The sequence below is a fragment of the Rutidosis leptorrhynchoides genome, chromosome 4 (assembly GCF_046630445.1).
Source record: "Rutidosis leptorrhynchoides isolate AG116_Rl617_1_P2 chromosome 4, CSIRO_AGI_Rlap_v1, whole genome shotgun sequence".
NCBI lineage: Eukaryota > Viridiplantae > Streptophyta > Magnoliopsida > Asterales > Asteraceae > Rutidosis > Rutidosis leptorrhynchoides.
This window is the reverse complement of record NC_092336.1, coordinates 594626837-594646878: the sequence shown is the minus strand read 5'-3', so window position 1 is coordinate 594646878 and position 20042 is coordinate 594626837. Positions and strand designations below refer to the sequence as shown.

General features: G+C 33.7%; 2 protein-coding genes and 1 pseudogene across 2 annotated transcripts; 1 reads left to right on the top strand and 2 right to left on the bottom strand.

Moving 5' to 3' along the window:
• Positions 1-11945: 11945 nt before the first annotated feature.
• On the bottom strand, positions 11946-14130 carry LOC139839761 (uncharacterized). Its single transcript, XM_071829911.1, has 3 exons — positions 13045-14130; positions 12806-12952; positions 11946-12418 (listed from the first exon to the last, which is right to left on the bottom strand). Exons 1-3 carry the CDS (start codon positions 13597-13599, stop codon positions 12023-12025), a joined length of 1098 nt encoding a protein of 365 aa, XP_071686012.1. The 5' UTR covers positions 13600-14130; the 3' UTR covers positions 11946-12022.
• A 668-nt stretch (positions 14131-14798) lies between these two features.
• On the top strand, positions 14799-16915 carry LOC139839760 (uncharacterized). Its single transcript, XM_071829910.1, has 3 exons — positions 14799-14980; positions 15205-16421; positions 16525-16915. The coding sequence occupies exons 1-3, from the start codon at positions 14917-14919 to the stop codon at positions 16627-16629; spliced, it is 1386 nt and encodes a 461-aa protein (XP_071686011.1). The 5' UTR covers positions 14799-14916; the 3' UTR covers positions 16630-16915.
• A 29-nt stretch (positions 16916-16944) lies between these two features.
• LOC139839762 (uncharacterized) lies at positions 16945-18043 on the bottom strand (annotated as a pseudogene).
• Between the last annotated feature and the right edge of the window lie 1999 nt (positions 18044-20042).

Below are 20042 nucleotides of genomic sequence, written 5' to 3'. Positions count from 1 at the left end.
ATAAATATTTAAACCAATAAGTTTAATGTACGGTATTAAACAATTAATACATTGTTACGTTTTCAAGTTATAGTACATATATATGTATCTATATACATATAATTGTTCGCGAATCGTCGAGAACAACCGAAAGGTATTTGAATAGTTCAAAAAATTTGAGATTCAGTTTCACGGACTTTGCTTATCGTGTCGGAAATTTTAATCATACAAAGATTAAGTTTAAATTTGGTCAGAAATTTTCGGGTCATCACAGTACCTACCCATTTGTAACGACCCGGATTTTTCCGATCGTTTTATACTTATGAGATTAATATTTACATAAATTAAACCTTACCAACATGATAAGCAATCTAAATTGTTGAGACTTATGTTTTTGAAAAGAGTTTTACACAACGTTTGACCGTCTAATTTGACCGATGATATCACGAGCTATATAACATACGATAATTATATGTTTGTGTATATATATGTATTATATATATTTAACATGATCTAAGGATGTTTTAACATCTCATTGTGTACTAATAACAATAAGATAAAAGTATACTTTGAAACTACTAACTTAAATTTTCAAAACGATAACTATATGTAACGTTCTTTGACATAAATACTTATAACTTATAATGTTTATACAAGTATTGTATAGATATGTATTTAATCACTTTTAAAGGGCTTTTATACATAAAACAATATAAGTATATTTACAAAAGATAGTTATATTTTAATTCTCGTTCCGTTTTCTCAAGATTTCTATATGTATATCAAGGGTATATGTACCCGTATCATACCCAGCTTCTATACGTATTTACTATTGGTATATACACATCAAATCAATATCTACATCAGCCATATTACTGCCCTAGGTATAAGGTAATTAGAAATTGGAAGTAAGCATGACTAATTACACAAAATAACAAAGAAAAATTTTGTTTTTGTCTCCCCCATTCACGTTTTTAATAAGCCATGGGGTACTTCATTTTGATTCAAATTTTACTACCATTTCCTAGCTAAACACACACACCTTCATGAGCCTTAAACAACTTCATCATCTCAGCAAATAACCATGAATATCTAGCTTCAAAAACAACACTTAATCATCATAAGAAATTCCGTTCAAGAACACTTCAATAATCCTTCCAAGTATACAAGTTTACTTCCAACCTCTCAATCCAACTCCACCACTCTTTTGGTTCTAGGATTTTTCTTATATTTTGCAGTAACTTTGTCCAAGTAACTTGAGGTAGTAACCTTGTTCATAATCTTATTCGATTCATATTTATATAGCTATCTTATTTTGTGTTGTAAAATTTTAACAACAAGAACATAGTTTGAATGATTTCAAACTTGTTCGCAAACTAAATAGATCCTTCTAACTTAACTTTTAAAACACTTCAAGACCTGTAATATATCATAATGATATGCTAACTTAACAAGATACAACTTGTTTTTACAAAGAACACCTTAAAACTGAATCTACGTCGTCGGAGTGCAACCGGGGGGCTGTTTTGGGTTGGATAATTAAAAACCCTTTTAAACTTTGAATTGGAAGTTCATATCTTGGAAAAATGATATTTCTTATGAATATCTTAACACATAAAAATTTCATAGTTTAACTCAAAGTGTAACTATTTTTACAAAAATAAACATTTAGTTGTTGATTTGATCATTTTCATAAGATTCACCTAAAGTTTGAACTATAACCTGTGATTCCGAATGTAAACCAAGGTATTTACAGTATATATTCTTAAAATTTGACTCGATCTAAGGAAGTGGCAAGTTGAACCAACAAAAACGGAGTTGTAATGAAGAAACTACAACTAAAACAAGATCGGGTATCCGAAGCTAGTTTAGCTACGAAAATATTTGGAGAAAAATTTAATTAATCATATCTTTTCTAATTAATTTGATATTTTATATATAATTACTCATGATTTGATTTTATATATTTCAGGACTACCCGTAAACAACACGAGAAGATTAATCATAAGACCTCATGATTGTACGCAACACGTCATTTGACAACACGGTACTTTATGTACGCAACACGTCATTTGACAACATGGTACCATGGGTCGAGATTAATTTTGATCAATACGAATACGATGGGGTCTTTATTTATTTTATTGAGCAACTAATTGTGGACCACTAACATCGGACTGCTAACTACGGACTAAGAAAATATTAAAAGTATTATAAGTATATATATATATATATATATATATATATATATATATATATATGTAACGATTACTTGAAAATAAAATATGTTGATATATTATATATATGGTTAGGTTCGTGATATCAATCGGAGACCAAGTCGTGTTTATTACCTTCAAGGCAAAAGTGAGTATATAGTCCCACTTTTAAACTCTAAATATTTCGGGATGAGAATACATGCATTTTATGATTTACGCTATGGACACAAGTGATTAAAAATATATATTCTACGTTGAGTTGTACCACTGGCATACTTCCCTGTAACTTGGTAACTACTATTTACATGAGGTACTGTAAACACGAATCCTGTTGATAGATCTATCGGGCCTGACAACCCCAACCGGATTGGATGACCAGTATTCAACGGTTGTACAGTACTTCATTTCGGTGATTACACTTGGTACGGTGTAGTAAGATTTCATAATAAAGGGAATGTGCGACGTTGATTAAATGTTAAGTATGGTTATCAAGTGCTCAACAACTTAGAATATTTTTATTAAAACGTTTATATATGAAATCTTGTGGTCTATATTTATAACGCTGCCGGCATTAAACCTATATCTCACCAACTTTATGTTGACGTTTTAAGCATGTTTATTCTCAGGTGATAACTAAAAGCTTCCGCTGCAACATGTTGAATTTAAGCAAGATCTTGAGTATGCATATTTGTGTCAAAAATAAAACTGCATATCGGAGAAGTTGTAATGTAAAATACGTTGGAAATCGTGTTGTTATCATCACATGTAAAGTTTGTAAGGCTAAGATTATCGCTAAACGATAATCATTATTATGTTGTTTAAACTTTGTATTTTTAATAAAAGTTATGGTTTGTATTGTAAAAACGAATGCAGTTTTCTTTGAAAAATGTCGCATATAGAGGTCAATACCTCGCGATGAAATCATATGTTATTATATTTGTCCTTATGGTTTAGGACGGGTTATGACATGTGGTATCAGAGCGTTGGTCTTATAGAACCAGAAAATTTGCATTAGTGTATCTTATCGAGTTTGTTAGAATGCATTAGTGAGTCTGGACTTTGACCGTGTTTGATTTAGAAAACTATTGCTTATCCTTGTTGGTTAAAAATTAATATGTAAATATTATGTGGTACTAATGTGCTAGTTGTTATGTGATAGATGTCTGGCTTAGAACTTGTTATCACATTCAGCGACTCCGAACCAGAATCTTCAGATGGAGTTCCAGTCATTAACCTATCCGATGATGAAAACGACACCTTTGGGGAAGACTCACAATTTTCGGATGAATCAATTGAAGAGGAACCGGAAAGTGATCCTGAGGAGGAAGAAATACAGGAAATTACGAAAGACAAGTTCGAAAGAGGAAAGAAACGAAAGGCTACTGAATTGGAAAATCCAAAACCCGAGTTTAGTGAGGATGTTGTGGCACCAACTCCACCAGACACTTCCACCCCTATTCCAACTATTCCTATTAGTTCTATCCCGGCATCCAGTTCTTCAGCCCCTCTGCCAAAACGCAGGGAGACAGTCAAGATAACCTTTAAGCGATTTCTTTGAACACAAACGTCTGAGGTTAAATGATGCGCTGTTGTTTTAAACCATGGGATCATATAACGTTTTGTATAATATTACTAGTGTGGTTTGTTTAATGTTTGATGTAAGATAAGCATATGTAAAATAGTGAAGTGTGAAATGCAATAATTTTCCATGGTTGAGTATTATTTGGGTGGTAGTAATTGATTTTTGTACTAAGCTATTAAGTATGAACTTTAATGGGTAGGTACTACCCTAGATATAATTATAAAACGCTAATAAGAAGAAAAGGCTTTTATAATAATAACTGGTTCATATTATTAATAAGCTACAAAGTACTGTAAATACACACTACATCTATAATATTCCATGTGAATAATTATTTTTTTCATTCTTATTGAAGATTATGGCGCGATTGAACCGAATGACGGAACAAGAAATCGAGGAACTCATCAATCAGTGAGTGAACGACAGAATGTTATGGGTTGAGGCTGCGAGAGGTGCTGCAGTTAACCCAAATCCTCATGTGGGATGTACTTACAAAACTTTATAAGGTTGCAAGCCCTCATCATTCAGTAGAACAGAAGGACCGGTAGGTTTAACCCGGTGGATCGAAAAGATTGAGTCTGTGTTTAAAATCAGTGGTTGTATTGATAAGGACATGACCAAGTATGCATCGTGCACCTTACAAGATAGTGCACTCACGTGGTGGAAAAACTATGTGAAGGCCGTAGGAGGAGATGTAGCTTATGATACTCCCTGGGAAGAATTCAAAATAATGCTAATCAACGAGTATTATCCAAGGAACGAGGTTAGGAAGTTGGAAGCTGAATTACGAAGCCAGAAAGTCATTGGTACTGAACTCACCAACTACAATCAGCGATTCATGGAATTAGCTTTGCTATGTCCCGAATTGGTACCAACCGAAGAACGGAAGATAGAACTGTACAAAGATGGTTTGCCTAAAAATGTCAAAGCAAATATTACATCATCGAAACCCAAGACTATTCACGAAGCCATCACCATGGCAAACGAGTTGATGGACCAGATTATTCTGGATAAGAACACCGATGTCAAGACATCAGAAAACAAAAGAAAGTGGGAAGGTAATCAACAATCCAACAAGAAACAAGAAACCACGCAAGGTGTGGGTAGTGGTTCAAGCTCAGGTTACAAAGGACGAAATCCTTTATGTAACAGATGCCACAAACATCACTCTGGTTATTGTAATGTGGTGTGCGATAATTGTAATCGAAGGGGTCATCTTGCTGAAGATTGTAGGATTCCTGTTACAAATACCAATGGCACCAAGACTCCTGCCACCAATGCAAATAGAACTGCCTTGGCCACTGTTACTTGTTATGGGTGTGGGAAACAGGGTCATTATAAGAGCCAGTGCCCAAATCTAGAGAAGAATAACGGATCTGCACGTGGAAGAGCATTTATTATTAATGCTAGAGAGGCGTATGAAGACCCGGAGCTGGTTACGGGTACGTTTATCATTAATAACTTATCAGCATCTATTATATTTGATACTGGTGCCGATAGAAGTTATGTGTGTAGAGACTTTTACGCTAAATTAAATTGTTCATCATTACCTCTAGATGCTAAGTACATGATTGAGTTAGCTAATGGTAAACTAATTAAAGCCGATAAAATTTGCTGTGATTGTAAAATAAATTTAGCCGGAGAAACATTTAAGATTGATTTGATATCCATAGAATTAGGAAGTTTTGACGTAATTATCGGCATGGAATGGATGTCCAAAGTAGGAGTCGAAGTGGTGTGTGCTGAAAAGGCAATTCGTATTCCTCGAAAGGATAAATCAATGATAATGATTTACGGAGATAAAGGTAACCCAAACCTAAATCTCATTAGCTGTTTGAAAGCTCGAAAGTGCTTAAAAAAGGGATGTTATGCCATCCTAGCACATGTAAAGAAAGTTGAAGAAAAGGAGAAGAATATTAACGATGTAAATGTAGTAAGAGACTTTCCCGATGTATTTCCGGAAGAATTACCGAGACTACCTCCTTTCAGGTCTGTAGAATTTCAAATAGATCTTGTACCAGGAGCTGCACCGGTTGCTCGTGCTCCATATAGACTTTCACCGTCCGAGTTAAAAGAACTTCAGAGTCAGTTAAAAGAATTACTGGACCGAGGATTCATACGACCAAGTACTTCATCGTGGGGAGCTCCAATTTTATTTGTTAAAAAGAAAGATGGATCTTTTAGGATGTGTATAGATTATCGTGAATTAAATAAGTTAACTATCAAGAATCGGTATCCACTACCGAGAATTGATGACTTATTTGATCAACTGCAAGGATCATGTGTGTACTCGAAAATCGACTTAAGATCGGGCTATCATCAACTACGTGTCAAAGAAGAAGATATTCTGAAAACTGCTTTCCGGACACACTACGGTCATTACGAATTTTTGGTCATGCCGTTTGGATTAACGAATGCACCAGCTGTATTCATGGACCTCATGAATCGAGTTTGTAGTCCGTATCTAGATAAGTTTGTTATCGTTTTCATTGATGATATTCTCATCTATTCCAAAAATGAGCAAGAGCATGAGCATCATTTAAGGTTGGTATTAGAATTGTTAAGAAAGGAACAGTTATACGTCAAATTTTCTAAGTGTACATTTTGGTTGAAAGAAGTGCAATTTCTTGGTCATGTTGTTAGTAGCAAAGGAATTCAGGTTGATCCAGCTAAAATTGAGGCCATTGAAAAATGGGAGACTCCTAAGACACCAACGCAGATACGCCAATTTTTGGGTTTAGCCGGTTATTATAGAAGGTTTATTCAAGATTTTTCCCGAATAGCTAAGCCGTTGACAGCGTTAACGCAAAAAGGGAAGAAGTACGAATGGACCTCTGAGCAGGAGAGTGCATTTCAATTACTGAAGAAGAAGTTGACTACCGCACCTATTTTATCGTTACCTGAAGGGGAATGATGATTTTGAGATATATTGTGACGCTTCGCGACAAGGTTTTGGTTGCGTCCTTATGCAACGGAAGAAAGTTATAGCATACGCATCCCGACAATTGAAGATTCACTAGCGGAATTATACGACGCATGATTTAGAATTAGGAACAGTAGTGTTTGCATTGAAGATATGGAGACACTATTTATATGGGGTTAAATGCACTGTGTTTACTGATCATAAAAGCCTTCAACATATTTTTGATCAGAAACAGCTGAACATGAGGCAACGTAGGTGGGTCGAGCTGATAAATGACTATGATTGTGAAATTCGCTGTCATCCCGGGAAAGCGAACGTGGTGGCTGACCCTCTAAGCAGAAAGGAACGGGAACCAATTCGAGTACAAGCAATGAACATAAAAATTTGCATGAATCTCAACTCACAAATCAAAGAGGCTCAACGAGAAGCTCTTACTAAAGAAAACATAGGAAATGAAATAATGAAGAAGTATGGGAAAAAACTCGTTATACGGGAAGACGGAATTCGATATTTTGAAAACCGTATTTGGGTACCAAAGTTGGGTGGATTAAGGAAGTTGATATTGAACGAGGCACATAAGACAAGATACTCGATACATCCTGGAGTTGGAAAGATGTATCAAGATCTTAAGACGAATTATTGGTGGCCTAATTTAAAGACAGATATCGAAGGTTTCAGAATTTAGAAACTAAAATAGTTTCTTTTATGATGTTACACAAATATCGCAAGGAGAAAATTGATTTCCGATAAGAATGATTATGGAATTATCTCAAGAAATATGGAGGATATTTATAATGAAAGATACGATGATATCTTAGAATTTCTAATATCAGAGGATGAAGAAGAATATTGTCCGCAAGGGTTTAGATTCGAAAGCAAGGTATTCGTTAATGGCTTCAGCAGATACTGAATAATCTAGATTCTTTGAAGGCAGGTTTAGTCTTTGTGATTTATCCACAGCCTCCTTTATACTTTGCTCAATCCGTTTTCCAGTTCCAAACCTTCTCTTTTTCTGAGCTTTGCCAACACACTATTCTTTATCATCAAACTTTTGGCTGTTAAGGTCGTTTACAGTTTTTGCTGCTTCATCAGCATTCAAAGTTATCATAACCGAATCGTTGGTTATCAATCCAAGGTGTTTTCAAAAGTTTGAAGGGTTTGCATGAAGATTGTAATTTTCAAGATACATATGATGTTCTAGAATTTTGAACGATACAATTTTTTTTTATGGGTTTATGAATAGAAGTGATGTTCTAGTACAGTTTTGAAGTCAAAGTATAGCATTTGAAAGATGTAAGAATCTAAGAGTGATGTTTTCTATTAAATCTTGGCTTGGATTCTGATTTTTCAAAATCAGAATATGTAATTGAATTTGTATGGAAACGATTGTATATCGCTGTGAGCATAGTTAATAATTTTTGAATCAAAGTTGAAGAATGTACAGTATAACATATTAATTGTGAACTTATATATTTCCCGAGTATTACCTACCCGTTAAAGATTTCACAATTAATACTTTGTACAAAAGAATTTTTTTTATTACCGTCTTTATGAAAATATATGTATGTATATTTTCTTCAGATGTAATACAGATTTGATGAGTTAATATCATATTAAGCTCATTTGATTTTTGAATTGAATGAATAATCTCTAAAACATTAAGGATTACATAATCTTCTCGGAGTATTTCACTAATGAAATCAATACTTCATTATTTATTCTTATTCCTCGGTGAAGGATGTTGATGCTCGTGGAATTCTTATGAATTTCATAAGATATAAATGATGTTTTCTAGAAAGTTTCGAGTACATCGAAGATAAAAGTGTAAAATCAAACATGTAATTGATTAATACACTAAGTTCATTATGAAATGGAATTCGTTGAGTTTAAACAGATATTTGTAGTTAACGATGGTTAAGTTGTTAACGAAGGATGTACATCATAGCATATTAGTAATATGAATTAACCGAGTAGTATCTACCCCTTAAAATTCACACGTAATAGCTTAGTACGAAAAGATTCATGATGGTTTTAAAATTTATATATATAAGATATACATATAAATTCTTTAGATGAATTGAGTTATTACTTCATAACTCATTGATACAATATACTCGTTGTTGACTCGTAATGATGTCCACGGTGCTTTCTTGAACTGACGGAGCTTGTGATGTTAGAGGTGTTGCTGATTCTGATGATGTTGACAACACTGACTGTGCTGGTGAGGCTAAGGGTACTGTTGATGCTGTTGGTAAAACAAGTCTAGCTTGTATCTTACACCATTCGGATAAGGGTTTCTACTCTATCTGATTTAGGTTTAAGGCTAGAATAGATAATCTCTAAACTTTAAAAATTACATAATCGTCGTAGAATGTTTCTCCGATGAAGTTATGAATCCATACTTCATCATTTGTCGTTGCTGGTACTTCTTGGTACCTATGGTGCGTATGATGTTGATATCCGAGGTACAGATTGTGATGTTGAGGCGTGTGATGCGAATGTGGTTGTTAGTGGTGGTAATGATCCTGTTGGTGTGGATGATGGTGGTACCGGTTATGCGGCGGGTGCTGCTGCTAGTGTTCGTAACCCTTGCACCATATTCTCCAAAGCCACTACCCGAGCACGAAGCTCGTTGACTTCTTCTATTATACCGGAATGATCGGTGGTTCGGACGATCAGATAAATAAGATTTATAATATGGGATAGTATATAATCATGATGAGATACTCTGGAAATGAGAGAGAAAATAGTATTACGAATAGGTTCACCGGTAAGTGCTTCAGGTTCTTCGCCAAGAGGTGAATGTGGTGGATGGAAGGGATCACCTTCTTCTTGTCTCCAATGATTAAGTAGGCTACGAACCCATCCCCAATTCATCCAGAATAGGTAATGGCTGATTGGTTGATCCATTCCGGTTACACTTTCTTCTGAGTTCAGGTGAATATCCATATCGAAATAGCTGTCGGAATTTAAGGAATTTGAACTAGATACGGGATCCATCTTGTATAATTAGAGAGATGATTTTTGATATGAAATAGATTATAGAATTTAGATTGGTACTCTTCAATACATAATTTACATATGTATATATAATACCAAAATCCCGTAAATTACGGAGAAATTTTCGAAAGATGGCAGTCAAAGTTTACTGTAATAGATATGCCAAGATATGAATTTTATCTATACACTATCTATGCAATCAATGCAATAAGACGTGTTTAGATTTAAGATGATATACAGGTAATTTCTGACAAGAAATGATAAGCAAAACTTTTGACATGCAGACACAGTCGAAGTCCAGACTTACTAATGCATCCTAACAACTATCAGTTAGACACAATAAACAAGACCTGGTTCACTAGGACCAACGCTCTGATACCAACTGTGACGATCGCTCTAAATCCATATGGACAAACACGTCATTCATTGATTTCATTGCGAGGTATTTGACCTCTATATGATACGTTTTGTAAACATTGCATTCTTTTCAAAAGGTACACAATAAATGAATATCAATTTCTATGGTTTTCAACGTTTGATGATTTCTACATATAGACAATCACCATAAATAATAGTTTACCATAATACATCCGTTGACAATGAAGTCAAAATAAGATACACGGTGATGATTTTGTGAATGCAAAGTTTTCTTGAATAAAGCATGTATGACTCCATGCACATAGCTTGTATCACATATAAGCAAACAGCGGAAGACTTCTAGAAACCTGAGAATAAACATGCTTAAAAGTGTCAACACAAAGGTTGGTGAGTTCATAGTTTTAATGTTGCGCATAATCTGTATATAAAGGTGAATCACAAGTTTTCAGTTGTTTCATCCAGAAACGTTTATCAAAATATTCTACGAAATTGAGCACCCTGGTAACTAAACTTAACGTATATATATTTTATACCCTTTGTATAATCATCTTAATAATACACGCAAACCAACGTGTACGCTTCTCAAATAGCATACGTCCGTAATATATGTATTTAATTCGTGATTCATTATATGTATTTAATTCGTGATTCATTATAAACAGTTTAACGAAGAAATTTAGCATACAAGCATGTATAAATATATACTCGAGCACTAGACATGTATACACTATTAATATATAAAAGATAAGATATGAATGCTCACGTATCAATATTGAGATTCAATATTGCAGGAAAGTACGTAGACGCAACAGAGATGATAAATACTAGGTTTGACTTGCGAACAATACCCTTGAACATTACCCATAACCTCCATAGTTATAACCCATAATTTCCTTAGTTCTATCCCGTTTGAAGCTTGTTTTGAAAATGACAAGCTCATGACCTCGTCGTAATATTTTATGTATAATATTACTAAAAATATTAAGATTAATAATAATAATAATCTTAATAATATAATAATAATAATAATAATAATGATAATAATAATAATAATAATAATAATAATTATAATAAATAAATAATTACGGAGTAATATATGTGTAAAAAAACTCGAGCAGAAACTTGGTATTTATAGCCATAATTCCTTATTCTGATGTCCATGTGAGTGCATGGGATTATAGTGTAAATCTCATGCACTTGCATGAGCTCATGCACTCGCATGGGTTTTATGCCTATTTCCCATGCGATCACATGGCCGTCAGATCCAGCTCACATATTTTTTGTTTTCTTGTTTGTCGACATAATTAAATATAATATATATAATATATATAATTTAAATAATTAATTATATATTATATTAAATTCATGTGCATAGTTGACTTGTAATTTTCATTCCGATGACTCGTACGTTGTCACTCGACTTATGTCCCGGTTCCGGTTTCTCGAACGCATTTGCGTACGCTTAGAAAACTCGCAATTTACGTTTTGTGACTCGTACATTTGTCAAAATATAGTCTTAAATTATCAATAAACTATATCATTCAAAGTGTATCTTAAACTTTCGAGTGATTTGGTCATTTACTTCTATAAATCATTGTCTCGCTATTTTTTGATATATATATATATATATATATATATATATATATATATATATATATATATATATATATATATATATAAAATAACAAATCGTTTTATGACCAAGTTAATATATATTTTCAACATTCATAAACACGTTTTAAATATACGTCGCAAGTTATTCATACAATTAATATTCCAACTTATCATATATATTCAAATAAATATTTAAACCAATAAGTTTAATGTACGGTATTAAACAATTAATACATTGTTACGTTTTCAAGTTATAGTATATATATATGTATCTATATACATATAATTGTTCGCAAATCGTCGAGAACAACCGAAAGGTATTTGAATAGTTCATAAATTTTGAGATTCAGTTTTACAAACTTTGCTTATCGTGTCGAAAATGTTAATCATACAAAGATTAAGTTTAAATTTGGTCAGAAATTTTCGGGTCATCACACTATCCATCCGTTTCACCAAAGAACTGTATAATTCCTTTGCATTAGTAGATAAGTTTGTTTGAGACTGAGATTGAGACTGTGATTGAGATTGAGATTGAGATTGAGATTGAGACTGTTCTCCACCACCATGTTCCTGATCTTGCAGTTCATCTTCAACATGTTCTTCAACTTCCTCATCAACTTCCGTCCTATCAAAGTATTGGCAACTTTTTATCCACCATTGACATCCACTCTCAACATCAGTGGGATGCAGAGTACGAAAAGGTCGTTTATTCTTCGGACAATCATCCTGTACAACAGCAGCAAAAGTTAAAAACACAGGCTCAAGGACGCAAGGTGAACCTTGCGCCTTCTTTTTAACGAGGCGCAAGGACGCAAGGTGAACCATGCGCCTCGTTACTGACAACGCAAGACTACTCTTGCGTTTGCCATAAGACGTAAGATGCAGGCGCAAGGGAGCAAGGATAAATCTTGCGACACGTAAATAAACACGCAAGCCTTAATCTTGCGTAGCCTCAATAATACAGGCGCAAGGTCGCAAGAATGGACCTTGTGCCTTGACTACGCAAGGACGCAAGATTGATCTTGCGCCCATCACAGAACCCATTTTATCCTAAATGTTTAATCTGTATTCTTCCAGCACCAACAAAACTTTTATATTATAAACAATACTTACCATAACGTTTAGTAGATGCAGGTAATCAGTGACTGAAAAAGACTCAGCTGATGAACGTTTCCAAAATAAGGCCCTCGGTACTCCATTTTTGTCTGTTTTGTGGGTAAAACTTTTAATGGCTCGTCGATATGCCTCAAGAATCCAAATCTACAAAATTAAATAAATAAGGACGCATAATAAAATAATATACGATTCAAATGTAGTAATATTATCCAAATCTACCAAACTTTTTTTTTTACCTTAAATGACCACATAAAACCCGCCAAAGTATAACCCTTTCCGACCTCTAACTGACTTTCCCGAGCTTGAAATCCATCTTTAACTACGGGGTAAGTGGCATCCCAAATACGATTACCCCACGGGTAGTCATTCAATTTAGCAAAGTCTTCGACTAACCATAGGTATTTTTTGCTCACCACATGAATCCCTTGCTTACCCATAAATGCTCTCTCCACAATCAAAATAATGGCTAGTCGCACCACATCTTCATCACTAACCACAAAATCATCACCATTATATAAAAGCTTTTGGATATCGGTAATTGTAATGTTTGCATTATCTTTACGTTTTGGGAAACAACGTCGTCTAATCGGTGGTGTTTCTACATCATAACTTCTTGGAATGTAATGTGCCATGTCCGTGCGACGACTAAACCTAAACCCCGTAATGAGACAAAATTCCCGCCTACTAAATCTAATTTTGAAATTCGGACGGAAACTAAACCATATTTCCTCATCATCATCTGGGTACTTTTCGTCTATTCCTATCGGCCGCTCACTCTTTCTTTGGAGCATTGCATGTACAAGGCCCGGATCATTGCCCGTGTAAGAAAGATCTAGCCAAGGACCAAAACAAGTTCCCCTAAAAATTTTTTTGTTGATTTTCAGTCATTAATGCCTTTAGTTGAGGTATAACATTCAACATATTCTTCATCGTCAACTTCGCCTCAACATATCCTTGAAACAGACAGTTTTTCAGCAAAAAAGTACAGGCGCAAGGACGCAAGTAATACCTTGCGTCTGGTTTATCACACAGGCGCAAGAACGCAAGACGTGTCTTGCGCCAGCTACTTCGGACAAGCGCAAGGACGCAAGACGTTCCTTGCGCCTATACCAGATTCTAGTTTTATGCCCCTTAAACAATCGTGTTCCAGTTTTTATAATATGTTAGTTTTCAAAGACTGTAACTTTAACAAATCTTGCAACAGTTTAAGTGAGTTTTGCATCACTAAGCTCGTTGAAGCATTACATCGAACACTTGGTGTGCAACAAAACTTATAAATCAATTTCGACATAATAAATGAGTAATCGAACGAGAATAGTTAAAAGGATACACTTACCTGTTCTTGTGACATCTTGATGGAGTTTTTTGTCGGTTTTTTTCTCTTCCTTTTTCTCAATACGCCAATCGTGGTGCTGATGGTGATGGTGGCGGAGAAGATGTACTAATGGTGGTGGTGCTGGTGATGGTGGTGGTGGTGGTGGTGATGTAGTGGTGATTCTCAGAAGAAGGGTCGCAAGGGTAGACGGGTCGCAAGGGGGTCGCAAGTGCAAGGTTCTTCGTAATCGTCGTCGGTCGCAAAGAGGTCGCAAGATCTCAGTCTGTCGGGGTGTGTGTGTGTGTGTGTGTGTATGTGGTGTCTGTTTTCTTTATTTGACCTAATTTATTAACACTAGGACGCAAGGACGCAAGTCGCAAGGACGCAAGTCGCAAGGTCGCAAGGTCTCTTGCGCCTTGCGCGGGCAATTTGTCAATTTTTTTTTTTTATTCCAGCTCAGAAAGGGGTAAAAAAAAAATGGGTAAATAGGTGATTGCCCCTATATAAAATGGCCATGAACATGGCCCATAGAATGACAGGACGGCCCAAACCCATTAGTCATTCCTGAGCGATTATAAACCTTAATCAGCCCATACCCATTCTTGAGCGATATATATAGGTATCTCTTTGCCATCCAACAACGAATATTTTGTAAAGTACCATTAAATTAAAAAAAAAAAAAAAAATCTTTTCCTTATAAAATCCCCAATTACGGTAACGGTCCCATCCCCGCCAAATCCCAAAAACAATTCCATCCGATTATCAACCAAAATATCCAATTTATTGAAAATTTATGGATCTTTTAAGCAAGAATTCCACTTCATTAGTATCCGCTAAACCCAAATTTGAGATTCAAGGTACTCTTTATTAACATCTATTTCAACGTATCAGTTTATATGTTTGATATCTTTTAACATTAATTTGATTGATTGTACTTAAAATAACGGTTCAGTCTTATCTTTATGATTTGGTTATGTGATTCTTGAAGTTTATTCATAATTTCTGGCCTAAAGTTAGTATCTTTTATGAATATGGATTACTGCTTACGAATTTTTATACGAATTTTGTTGTTTATTGATAGGAAATGATGAAAATGAATTGAATGAAAAATTGGCTTACAAATTGAAAGTTTCCGGTAAGAAACGATCATATGTTACCGATATAAACCGTAGAGTACGTAAGAAGAAAATGTTGGGTAAAAGAAACAAAAGCAAAGATTTACAAGAACAGCCCCGTTTGTCGAAATCGATTAGTTTTGATTCAAGTGCTTTAAGATCGCATGTTGATGACGATGAAGATGCGGGTAACAACAATTTAGAGATTGGTTTGAATGTGCAGTCTAATGATACTAACATCAATTATCATTCCCCTACGCCAAAGTTCTTGAAGTTTAATCCCGACACACATCTCGAAATCATTCGTCAAAAAAATGTAAAACGGTTTGTAAAAAGTGATTCATTTGATTGTGGGATGCTACAAGATTCGGATGTGATAATTGATGAATCGGTTGGTATTAATGAGAAACACAATGAGCGAAAAAATGATGATGATGATGATGATGAAGAGAAAGAAGTATTTGATGATTTTAAGGATCATAAGGGGTGGAATTTGAATGTGTTTATGTTGATTGGTTTGATTTTAATCACTTTGAGTATAGTGTTCATGAACTCGCTGACTCATTTAACGACTAAAGAGGCCAAACGGGCTGAATTTGGAGGGAAAGCTTTTGATTCGATGATGTCAATGGTGGGAAGTTCAAGTAAGAGTGAGATTGATCGCGTTTACGATGAGTGGGATAAGAAGGATTTTGTTGTTAATACTGGTGAATTGGTTCAAATGCAACTTGATAAGATCAAAGATGTTAATGGTGATGAAAGTGAAGAATCAAAATTAACAGAACGTAACGACGATGATGCAACTGATGAGAGTGGTAAGGTAGAAGTTAACGAAACTGAGAACGAAGAAGAAATCAAACCTTGTGAAACAAAGCTCGAAAAAGAAAGTTACAGTCATATCAATGACAAACCGAAAGTAGTGAAACTGAACAACAATGGTCTTGAAAAAAATAAGATTGAAGGCATAAAGACTTTAAAATTTGCAAGTTTTGGTACAAAATTTTCAGGCTTTATTGGTGGGATTTCATTGGTGATTTTGAGTGTTTTTTGCTGTTCAATGATGATGAAAATATTGAAGAAGTTTGCTAAGCAAAGTTTATCCAGTCAAACGGAACACTCAAACTATGAAATGTCACCTTTGATTGGAAGCTTCAGAATCAAAAAGAAGATTATCAAGAAACCGGTAATTTCATTGCAATTTATTTATGATAAATAAGTTTTGATAGTAAGAAATTTGTATACCAGTTTTATATTCATTGATGTTAATCAGTTTTGTTTTGGAACAGACAAGCAAAACACCAGAGGTAACGATATCGTTAGTGAGGCGATCAAGCAGAATATACAACAGATCCTTTACGTCGTCTTCAAGTAGCCTCAATGCCTCATATTGATTATATGTTTGTAATACACTAGTTACTAAAATTGACATAATATTATGTTTAGCACATACTCTTATTACTTTTCATATCATTGTATATAGATAGATAAGATAAATGTGTAAGAAGTTCTTCTAATTGTAACCATCTTTGTTTCTTTGGTGGTTGTTAACTTGAACCTACTGGATAGATGGATAGATGTGGCAGTTTCAACCCATTTACTTATGAACAGGTCGATTTGGGTTATAATTAATACTAGAAAAGCAGGTATCTTGATTAATACAAGCATAAAATGAACCCTAGTAAAAGGATCAAAAGAATACACATGTATGATTTCATGTACTATATAATTGTGTCATTAAATATGCATAATATTGAAATCTCTATACAAGCATTTAATTATATTTATATTATAATTGCCTCAACTTCACAACTCTGCTAAATGCATACTACCCAAAATTTTCATAATCTGATCATAAACAACTGACTATTTACCAAAAACTCCTGCTGAGCATGAGTTTGTGATCTAGTTCTTGAATTTTCAAATTATGCCACTAGTGGTTGTTTTGTTGACCATGAACAAGACTTGATCTAGCAAAGCTTCTTTGCCTTAAAAAAGGTGAAGCTTTTTTTTGAAATATTGGGTTTAGGGTGTGCGTAAGATTTAAAGCAACCACCTCCATAGCTTTTGCTGTTAGCTTTTATCTTCATCATCTTATTGTACGGATTCTTTATTTTCTTTGGAAGATCTTCTATGCTCATTACACTTGCAAGAGATGTAAATGAATCTGATTTTCCATTATAAAATTTCGATAGCCCTCTCCTATAAATAATTCAAACAAAAAAGTTTAATTTTTAAAAATTGTTTAACTGAAATCAAGTAAGAAATCAAGAAAGTTATAAAAAAGGAAAATCTTGAAATAAAAAAATTGGAAAAAAAAAAAGGAACTTACTTGATAGGTAATTGAGTCATTAAGTCTGATAAATCAAGTAGAGAGGATCTAGTTGAACTTGAAGATGAAGAGGAGGCATCATCTGTTGTATCAAATGAACAACATGAAGAATTTAATGATGATGATGAAACATTTGAAATTGTTGAAGTTTCTTCAATGGATTCTTGATTTGATTCTTCTTCAATGAAATCCCATGTACTTTGATGCTTGCTATCTTGTAGATTTTGCTTCTTGTAATCACTCCAATTTTCCATTATCTGACGATTATTAGTTGATAATTTGAATAAACAATGAAAAAGTTTTAATCTTGATGGCTTTTTCTTGATGAAAGGTTAAGAATAAGGCTTTATTATGAAAAAAATGCAAATACAATGAGTTTGAAAGCTCAACGGGTGACCGTATATATTTTAAAATAATTGACACGTGGCAGTAATCTGTTGGTGACACAGAATATAATTCTATTCCAGTACCTTATCAGTTGTACCCACTTGCCCATGTTCCATACTTCCATTACTGGATATAGATAAAGTTTTGCGAAATATACAAAAATAAATAATAAATATAATATAATATATAATCTCTATCTCTATAATTATCCTAGTACACTTTGCTAATAATTCAATGCCCTTTATCCCGACAACATGAACAAGAAAACATACTTACTGGTGTATAATAATTTACGGGGTATAAGATACATCTATAATAAAATAAAGGGAGCTGATTCGTACACCACTAGATTTTAGCCATACACCACCAAAGGTGCATTAAAATATTGTACTGTACAACACTGTAATGCATATTTGGTGGTGTATGGCTAAATTTGGTGGTGTACGAATCAGCCCCTAAAATAAACCATATGGTTTCCATGTTTCAGGCAACTCAAAAAGTTATCATCATACAACTTTTAATTCAAAAAGATTAGAACATAATACTCATTTTCTGTTCGCTTGGAATAGTAATATGAGCCAACTGCATTTCTTTTTCCAATTTTGTTACCTACTATTTTCGCACACTTTTTTAAGAATTTTTTTTGACAGGTTTACATTAACATGTACTGACTTTCTTAAGTAGGTTCATATATTACTATTTCAAGTCAAACAAAACGATAAATTGACGTGTGAAAATGTGGTTAGTTATTTGATAATCAAAATTTCTCTTAAGCACATTTGAATAGGATATTATTGTAACTTAGTTGCCATTAGAGTCGCACTTGAACACTCATAAATTTTTTTCCAGTTAAATGACTTCATAAGTAACTAATACTATTTATATTTGTCTCAAAAATTATTGTCAGCTTGTTAGTATTAAACTTTCAATTTTGCCCTCCATTTATTACTTTTCATCATTCATTTTGTAAAAAAAATTCGATCAATCTTATATCGAATATGAGTATAAAACTGACATTAATAAAATATATTACAAATTCAATTAATAATGTCTAGTGAACATTTAAAATGTACGTGACGAATGGAATAACTAATAAATAAAATTATGTCTACTAGATTGAATTAATTAACATTAAATATCAATATTACTACCAATATTATACTTAAAAAAGTATATTGTGTGTTTGCCTTTTTTAAAAAAGGTATATTTAGTTGGAGACGAGAGATTTGTGGGTCGTTATCTTAGAGTTCCCATGGGCAAAGATTTGACCCAAAAAACCGTGTTGATGATAATAATGATAATGGTAGATGAGTGGATAAGCTCTAAATTCATTTTTTTTTCTATGCCATACGATCCTCACATTTCATGCATATCCTTTTGTGTCCTTTTTTCCTTCTTTTTTTTTTTTTTTTTTTTTTTACTTTTTGATTGATAAAGACAGATATAACTACCAAAATATATATATATATATATATATATATATATATATATATATATATATATATATATATATATATATATATATATATATATATATATATATATATATATATATATATATGGTGAGGATCCAGAGAGAACCAGAGGTGGTAGAGAACCGAGAGAACCAACAGCTCGACCTTCATCTATGTGCAGCTCGACCTTCAATCTGCGTCAGCTCGATCAAGCTGGGTGCAGATGGAGTAAATCTACGTGCAGATTGAGTCGATCTGCGTGCAGATTGAGTCAATCTGCATGCAGATTGAGCTTGTTTTTGGTTCAGGCACACTCTGTTCTTCGTAAGAAAATTGAATCTCTCAAATTCAAACCTATAGCAAAAATTAAAAACGCATATTTATTAGATTTCATCACGTGAATCTATGTGCAAAGTTTCAGATTCTAACTCCTAGATTTGAGCTCGAATTCGTGAGTCAAAGATTTGGGGAAAAAAAGTCAACAATTTCTTCATAGCTCAAATTCATATTCTATATGATGTTTCAGCTTAAATTGAAGATTGGCGAGCATTAGATGCAACATTTTAAGCAACTTTTATGTTGGAATCATCATCTAAAACGCCTTCGATTGATGTTACGAATTCATGTTCATCGT